General features: G+C 51.5%; 1 protein-coding gene across 2 annotated transcripts in view; it reads left to right on the top strand.

Annotated features, from left to right (window-relative positions):
• The window catches only part of LOC118796337 (septin-7-like), a 33,853-nt gene extending 25,094 nt beyond the window's left edge, over window positions 1-8,759 (top strand). Inside the window, exons 8-15 of one of the 2 annotated variants that reach the window (XM_036555163.1) lie at window positions 243-335; window positions 1,530-1,626; window positions 3,944-3,995; window positions 4,106-4,231; window positions 5,105-5,125; window positions 6,583-6,718; window positions 7,284-7,429; window positions 7,660-8,759. In XM_036555163.1, coding sequence (XP_036411056.1) covers window positions 243-335; window positions 1,530-1,626; window positions 3,944-3,995; window positions 4,106-4,231; window positions 5,105-5,125; window positions 6,583-6,718; window positions 7,284-7,429; window positions 7,660-7,699 — 711 coding nt within the window. In that variant the 3' untranslated portion in view covers window positions 7,700-8,759. The remainder of the gene's footprint in view (window positions 1-242; window positions 336-1,529; window positions 1,627-3,943; window positions 3,996-4,105; window positions 4,232-5,104; window positions 5,126-6,582; window positions 6,719-7,283; window positions 7,430-7,659) is intronic. The other variant, XM_036555164.1, reaches the window with a different exon arrangement.

Genomic DNA, 8,759 nt, shown 5'->3' with positions numbered 1-8,759 from the left:
ACGCTGCGAAAATAAGGGCGTAAAACCCGTCTAAAGAACTGTGACTCTGAAGAACTGTGTCAGTGTTCCGAATTAAAACGTGAACTTAGTGGTTCTGAGGGACTGTGTCAGAGCTGGGAATTTAAAGCGGCCAATCCAAACACACCCCATGCATTTACACTGTTACAGTAACCTTCCTCATCTCCGTCCCTCCTCCCTCTTCCTCCCCTTCTCTCTGGCCTTCCTTCTCTCTCTCTCTGCAGATCATGAGAGAAATCCAGGAGCACAAGATTAAAATCTACGAGTTCCCACAGACGGACGATGAGGAGGAGAACAAGCTGGTCAAGAAGATCAAGGTACAGGCATGCCCAGAAACTGACCTGAGATCAGCTGCATACACACACACACACACACACACACACACACACACACAGAAACAAAGAGAGCAGAAACTGATCCAGGATCCACTGTACAAACACACACAGAGCATCCCAAGTACTGACCCAGGTTAGCTAACCAACCTCACACCCAGAGCACTCTTAAGTTCTGACCCAGAATCAGCTAACGCATCCATGAAACCAGGCCCCATCCATTTTGTGGTGAAAAGCTCAGATTGATCCAGGGTTATTGCTCGAGGCGGGTGCAAAAGGGACAGATCTATCTCCTGCTGTGCAAACAGGGGTTTCCATGGTTACCCCAGAAGAGGATGCAGAATCAGGTCCACTGCTTGTCCTGTTTCGTCACACACACACACACACACACACACACACACACACACACACACACAGACACACACACACACACACAGGGTGTCGATACGCACAGCCTGACGGTCATTGTCCTTGGGAGTGCTGGAGACGGTCAGGGGTGTAATGACCGGGGGCTGGTTTCTGTCACTGACCCTGCCCCTGTCACCCTGAGCCACAGGGCCCCCAATCAAAGGCCCCGCTCTACTTAGCCCATTATCCTTTTCCGCTTAACGATCCTGTGAGCGAACTGTGAGGCAGCGTGTAAGTGCTGTCAGAGAGGAAACCGAGTCTGTAACGCCTGTCCTGAGAAAGGCCTGCTGCACTCTGATTGGGCAGACCTGGCTGTTGTGAATACGTTATCTCAGTTTGGAGCTGGGCCGTCACCAGACGCGGTGTCGGGCCTGCTGTGTAGCAGCTGAGCAGGCCCTGTTGAGTTGTGGTCATCCTGCACACGCTCTCAGGCTGTTTATATGGCTGTGGGATCCGCAGATTAAGGAGCTGATGACAGGAAAGAGCAGCACAGGATTCCAGCCCTCTGAGCTGAGTCCATTATCACCAGCAGCGTCCCACACAACACTCATCCCTGTGTGTGTGTGTGTGTGTGTGTGTGTGTATGTGTGTGAGTGTGTGTGTATGTGAGGGTGAGTGTGTGAGTGTGTCAGTGTGTGTGTATGTGTGTGTGTATGTGTGTGTGTGTGTGTGTGTGTCTGTGTGTGTGTGTGTGTGTGTGTGTGTGTGTGTGTGTGTGTGACTGTTCCAGACATTGAGTTTGGTGTAAATTCCTTTATCGTCTCTCTGCAGGACCGCTTACCCCTGGCTGTTGTCGGTAGCAACACCATCATCGAGGTCAACGGGAAACGGGTTCGAGGAAGGCAGTACCCCTGGGGCGTGGCGGAAGGTAAGGGGGAGGGAGGAGGGTTGTTTCCGTGGAAACCAGCCGGGCATCGCAGTGCGTGACCCCGGGTGCCAGTGCGCGAGAAGCGGGGCCATGTGCTTCAGGTTTAACGCACCAGCGCTGCGTCCAGCCTCCCGCTGCGTCCAGCCTCTGGAGTGCGTTACAGCGGGAACGCGCCTGCCGAGCCAGAGAACATTCCAGAGCCCTGCTGAGGGGGCACGAGGGGGGGCGGGGGGCTCAGACATCAGAAATCCGTCCTGCTCGCTCATATCAACACCTGAAACGCGGTGCTTTGCTCAGCCACCTGCATAGCTGACATTCTTTAATGCGTCATTCATTCACAGCGCTCGGTGTTTACTGAAGCAGCTCTGGTGTAATTACCTTGCTGAAGGCTCCAGTGGCAGGGCCTCATTCACGCCAGAAGCATTTCAGTAATCAGTCAAGCTCTCTGCCACACGCTGCATCAGTTAGCTAATGCCTCTGCCGTTATCTGGGTTAGGCTGAATTTAATGGGTTTAGGAGCCAGGTCAGCTGCTCGTCTCTGTCAGCGAGAGATGCTCTGTCTCTGTGACTGGGACCTGCGCCGTGGTTACGCTCCAGGAAGTGCCCATGTCACACGACATCCTGTCCCCGATCAGAATGGGTGACAGATAAGTCTCACTCATTAAAAACTCTGACACTGATAGCAGCGAGCTCTGATTTTTAACAGGAAAGTAAAGGTCAGTTTTGTTGTCCTTTTATGACATCAGACAGCTACTTTATATTCTGTGTTTTTTTTTTTTTTCTTTTAAATGCCAACAGGAAACTACAACCACAGGCGTTTTTCACTGTAGACTAATGGCCTCCCTTTCCAGCTAAGAGCCCGAGGGAGCGAGAGAACCACATGTCTTACACCTCACAGGATGTGAGAGACAGGAAGCTGCCCCACTGCCCTGTCGCGTGGAGCGTCATAAAGTGCCCGCTGGCCGAGGCGCTGATTAACCCAGCAAATGAATCACGGGCCTGCAGGCAGCCACGAAGAGCCGGTAGGCCCGGGGACTGAGAGGCCCGGCAGGCCCGGGGACTGAGAGGCCCGGCAGGCCCGGGGACTGAGAGGCCCGGCAGGCCTGGGAGAGAAGCTCCAGAGGCTAATTTAATCTCCTTGTCTGAGGCACCTCTTGGCTCTGTTCCCTCTGAAAGCTTTTATCAGTGCTAACGGTGGAGTTTATTTGCTTTAGAGGCACACATTACACGGCAATAAGAAAACCGTTAAGCGGGAGAAACGTTGCATTTAAATTAGGATCTCGGTTATTTGATTCCAGTGCACTTGTCAGTTATGGATGTACGCAGATTAAATTACCAGTCCTGTCAGAGAGATTTCCCCCAGCTGGAATTCAGACTCACTCGCCTTCTTGCCTGACCTCTGACCTCTGACCTTTGTTCCACTGCGGAACCCACTCATCTGCCCACACCCCTACTCCCTGCCCTCCACTTCAGTTGATCGGGGAGTTTAACTGTTAGCACTTGAACGCTCAGGAAGTTTTTAAAAATCTGACCTCTGGACTGTAGCCTTCAAACTGTTCACCTCAGCGCTCGCTGCTCCAGAATTCAGACTGCTGTCAAACTACACCACTCTCAAAAACACCCACTCAAAACTGCTGTTCCAAATATGCAACAGCTGGAAAGACTGAGCGGTCTGAGTGCTGAACTGAGCCCCCTAGTGGATGAAATGCAGCACTACATCAGTGGAAGGTCATATTTGTTGTTTATAGGGTTGGCGTTCCTTCATATCTTTCTAGTGGTATGTAATCATTGAAAATGGAGAAGACGCGGAGGAGGAAGCACTGGCATGTGTGGGTATGTGTTGCCCCCTGCTGGCCATTTCTGGCAGTGCAGGCTATGACAGGATAACTTTAGCAGCCCTTTGGTGTGGAGTCCGGCCTGCCTCCCACAGACAGGCTGGTAGTGACTGCGGAAGACAAGCTGCGGTACATCTGTGTGGTTTCTCAGTAAAATTTTGATACAGCTCTGTGGTGCCTTTTGAGAATGGTACAGCTGCGTAGTGTCTCTGAAAATCTGGGATACAGATGTGTTGTATCTCTGAAAATGCTGCGTGGGAATTGAAAGAAGCTTTCTGCACAGCTAAGTTCTATTTTTAGGAATCACTCTGATACAGCTCTGTGGTTTCTCAGTAAAGCTGTGGTGTAGCTGTGTGGTCTCTCCGTAGAGCACTGGTACAGGTGTGTGGTTTCTCTGAGTCTGTCAGGTTGGCCGCCAGCCCCCCTGTGGTGGTCCAGGTCGTTGCAGTCGGTCTGACTCCCTCCTCCTCTCTCCCCTGCAGTGGAGAATGCAGAGCACTGCGACTTCACCATCCTGCGTGACATGCTGATCAGGTACGCATTACGCATGCACTGTTACGCTGAAACGGCGCTGAAACGCGGAAGAGCTGCAGTTTTCCCAGCGCTGCGGGGCTGTGTGTGAACCTCTCTGTGTCCACAACCAGGACCCACATGCAGGACCTGAAGGACGTGACCAACAACGTCCACTACGAGAACTACCGCAGCAGGAAGCTGGCGGCCGTCACCTACAACGGCGTGGACAACAACAAGAGCAAGGGTCAGCTGACCAAGTGAGTCCCGCGCCGTTATAGCCGACACCAGCAAACCTGAGCACCGGGTCACACTGATCCTGCGGGGGGGGGGGGATGAGTGCGGGGGGGGGGTGAGTTCGGGGGGGGGGGTGAGTGCGGGGGTGATGAAGGGGGACAGGGGCTACACATTAGCACACTGGGACCTCTCATGTTTGATCAGGCCAGTCTGGAGTCGCTAATTCTCTGAAGCTAACAAACAGTGTTTGCGTCGTCTGGCAGGGAGGAAGTCCATTGTTAGCCTGACATTCGAAGCGTTGGTGCTCAGAGGCTTTATTTTGGATTAAGGCAGAAGTCAGACGCCATCGGTTGAATGCCAGTTGTTGGACAGGACATTAAACTGTTGACTTACGCTTACATTTCTACTCGTTAAACCATTTATGCAGCTGGATATTTCATGCCGCAGTTCAGGTGAAGTAATTTGCTTAAGGGCACAGCAGGTGTATCTGGGAATCAGACCTGCAGCCTTGTGCCCACAAGCCCAGTCCTGTAATCTCGCCCCCTGCTGGTGGTGCAGCTTATGGCCCACCGCTGCAGAGTCTCTGAACGGCAGCCAAGCTTCTTAACACTAAATCCAGTCAGAGGCAGAGTCCACGCAGCTAACCCCCCACTAAACAGCCAGCAGAAGCTAATGCTAACCGCGGCCCTATGGCCCAGAGACACCGTGATAACCCCACACTCCTAACCGGCCGCCGCAAACTGCCAGCACTCCCAGGCATTCTGTGTGTTTGCTCATTCGCTTTGGAGTGAAGCCACCTGTAATAACCTCACCCATTGTTTTGTGAACGTGTTCTTTTTGTAACAGTTTCATTTCATTTCAGCATGCTAAGTCTGTGTGTATTTCTGTTTTTTTAGATTTGACACAGTTGAAGGCATGTAAGTGTCATTTAATTTCTTCCCGAACCCCAGCTTTAACATCTCAGAGTTTCTGTGACCCCCATCTCTCTGTCTCTCTCTCTCTCTCTCTCCTCCCTCTCTCTCTCTCTCTCTCTCTCTCTCCCCTCCCTCTCTCTCTCTCTCTCGCTCTCTCTCTCTCTCGCTCTCTCTCTCTCTCTCTCTCTCTCTGTCTCGCTCTCTCTCTCTCTCTCTCTCTCTCTCTCTCTCTCTCTCTCTCTCTCTCTCTCTCTCTCTCTCTCTCTCTCTCTCTCTCTCTCTCTCTCTCTCTCCCCTCTCTCTCTCTCTCTCTCTCTCTCTCTCTCTCTCTCTCTCTCTCTCTCTCTGCCTGTGTGAATCGAGCTTCCAGGACAGCTGCGCATCTGTGTGTGTTTGTTTGTTTGTTAATTCATTCGTTCTCTGATTTCACCCTGTACTGTAGAGAAGTTGCAGCATAATTAGAGGTTACGTCACAGGGCGCTTAGACTGCAGAACCTCCACGCACTGTAGTCCTCAGTGAACTGCACAAACTGCTCTCTGGTTGTTCTCCACACTTTGTGGTAATCTTTACAGTAAATGATTCTTGTTGACTGCCATGCTCAGAGTTTGCTACCAGTCTCTTGGTCCGCTATAGCCTACTCATGTTGTGCGAATGCTGTTGTCAATCTTACTCCTTTCCCACTGTAGAGCTGGAACCAGGCTGGCTCATTATACCCCTTTCCTATTGTAGAGCTGGAACCAGGCCAGCTCATTATACCCCTTTCCCACTGCAGAGCTGGAACCAGGCTGGCTCATTATACCCCTTTCCCACTGTAGAGCTGGAACCAGGCTGGCTCATTATACCCCTTTCCCACTGCAGAGCTGGAACCAGGCTGGCTCATTATACCCCTTTCCCACTGTAGAGCTGGAACCAGGCTGGCTCATTATACCCCTTTCCCACTGTAGAACTGGAACCAGGCTGGCTCATTACACCCCTTTCCCACTGCAGAGCTGGAACCAGGCTGGCTCATTATACCCCTTTCCCACTGTAGAGCTGGAACCAGGCCAGCTCATTATACCCCTTTCCCACTGCAGAGCTGGAACCAGGCTGGCTCATTATACCCCTTTCCCACTGTAGAACTGGAACCAGGCTGGCTCATTACACCCCTTTCCCACTGTAGGGCTGCAGGACATGACTTCACGCAGTGGAAAAGCAGACTGCTGCACTGTGCTGTCCTGTGAGCCATTCCAGCTCTGCGGGGGGGGGTGGCAGAGTCTTCTACACAGGGGGTCCTCATGGGAGGAGGGTGGGCGGGGCACAGACATGAATCTGACCTCTGCGTGTGTACTTGTATGTGTGTTTCTTTTGTGTTTGCGCGTGCGTGCGTGCGTGCGTGCGTGCGTGCGCGTGTGTGTGTGTGTGTGTGTGCGTGCGTGTGTGTGTGTGTGTGTGCGTGCGTGTGCGTACGTGTACCCCGCAGGAGTCCGCTGGCACAGATGGAGGAGGAGAGGAGGGAGCATGTTGCTAAGATGAAGAAGATGGAGGCGGAGATGGAGCAGGTGTTTGAGATGAAGGTCAAAGAGAAAATCCAGAAGCTGAAAGACTCTGAGGCCGAGGTGAGCAGCACTGCTTATGCTGACCATAACCTCTGAGGGCAAGTTACTGTAACTCCCTCAAATACATTGCTACTTTACAGTGCCTCCTCTGACCATAATCTGAGAGGCCAAGTTACTGTAACTCAGTCAGACATATTGTTGCTGTTCAGTGTGTACTGTACGGGAGACTGAATGCGAGGTGTGTGTGGTTATACCGATGTCATGTGACGGGTGCTGAAACTGCATGTCAGAGGGGTGCTTGTGCAGTGAAATCTCCCTGGCAGTCCTGCTGGAGCCGTCTGCAGACAGCCCTAATTGGCTCCCTGCAGCTGAAAGATCCTATGATTTCAGGCTGGGCTCGTTAAAAACAGTGAAATATCATCTGACCTCTCACGAGATCCCCGCCTCGGCCCACAGAATGGATGAGTCCGTCCCGGCTCCCAGGGCTACTCTGATTCTCTCTGTGGTGCTGAGCCGTGTATTTTGAGTGTTGGCGGCCCCTGTCTGTAGGCTGTGGTACTGTGGCAGTGCTGAGCCGTGTGCGCTGAATGGCAGTGTCTCCTGTCTGTGGCTTGGGGTACTGCAGCTGCAGCGGCGTCATGAGCAGATGAAGAAGAACCTGGAGGCGCAGCACAAGGAGGTGGAGGAGAAGCGGAGACAGTTTGAGGAGGAGAGGGGCAACTGGGAGGCACAGCAGCGGGTGCTGGAGCAGCAGAAACTCGATGCCTCCAGGTACGATCACCTCTGCTATCACTAAACGCCAAACACTCACCCTCTCAAATCCTGTATACAAATACTTACCCTTTCAAACACTAAATACCAAACACTCACCCTCTCAAATCCTGTATACAAGTACTTACCCTGTCAAACACTAAATACCAATCACTTACCTTCTCAAAGGCTAAACGTCACGCTAACTTCTGAAACACTAAACACTCTCTGTTTCTCATTCTCTTTCTCAGGACCTTGGAAAAGAACAAGAAAAAGAAGATCTTTTCATAAATTACAAGAGGACCACCATATTATGATGTACTAGTTGCCAATTTGCAAGCCTGGATGTCAGTCTGTCTTTCGACCAATAGAATACCCTGTTTGCCTCAGTACCGCCTGCATGTGGGAGGACCTTGAGCAGCGCAGTCGATGGCCTGAGGATGTGATTGGTGGGGAGGAGTGGGTGGGGTTTATCCTCAGGAAAATGTCCGTCACAGACGGTCTGTACCCAGAAGCGCTGCACTCTGTCCTCTCTCTCTCTTCTTCTTCTTTAGCCCTGTGTCTCCTCTCAAGGACTGAGATCCACTGATTATGCAGAAAAAAGGTCTCCCTCTTGTACAATCACATTTTGGTGGTCAGTTCATTCTCACACACATAAACATGCACACGCACGCACACACACGCAGACACACGCACGCACACACACACACACACACACACACACACGCACACACACATACAAAAGCAAACATACAACCTGCTCTTCCATCAGGTCAAAAAAGGTTTCTCCGTAACAATAAGCCATCATGTGTGCCCATCCTATGCTGGGTGCTGTCAGATATCGCATGAGACCAACATGAGACAGACGTGAGATCGAAGTGAGACGTCTCGCTGAGCAGGATTCTGAGAGGCTCGGGCTCAGAAAGCTCCAGGGCAGAGATTTCGCCAGTCAAAACTTACTGATTCAGATGCACCTCAGACAGGTTTTTTTTTTTTTAAAAAAGTAATATTTGTTTATCGCTTAATTTCCCCTTCTTCCATTTCTTGTAATTTAAATTATCTAGCCATGGACTGGCATGTATAACTTTTCTCCATGTAACATTTTGTTTAGGTTATAATTATTATTATTTTTGTTTTGTTTTTGTTTTTCATATATTGGCCATGCTAATCTTTTGTATGTTAGGTAGCTGTGCAGAGGAATGTGTTTGCTGGCCGGGGCAGGTCCTGGTGCTCTGTCCCTCGCAGCGAGTCGGCAGCCAGCAGCTGTTTCTCCGCCGCTCTGCTGCGGCTCGGGGGAAGGAGCTCCAGCCGGCCGCCCCCCCCCACCACATCTAGCTTCATTCATGTACTG

This window comes from Megalops cyprinoides, chromosome 21 (genome assembly GCF_013368585.1).
Source record: "Megalops cyprinoides isolate fMegCyp1 chromosome 21, fMegCyp1.pri, whole genome shotgun sequence".
Lineage (NCBI taxonomy): Eukaryota > Metazoa > Chordata > Actinopteri > Elopiformes > Megalopidae > Megalops > Megalops cyprinoides.
The sequence above is the reverse complement of the archived record's forward strand: the minus strand, read 5'-3'. Positions and strand labels throughout refer to the sequence as shown.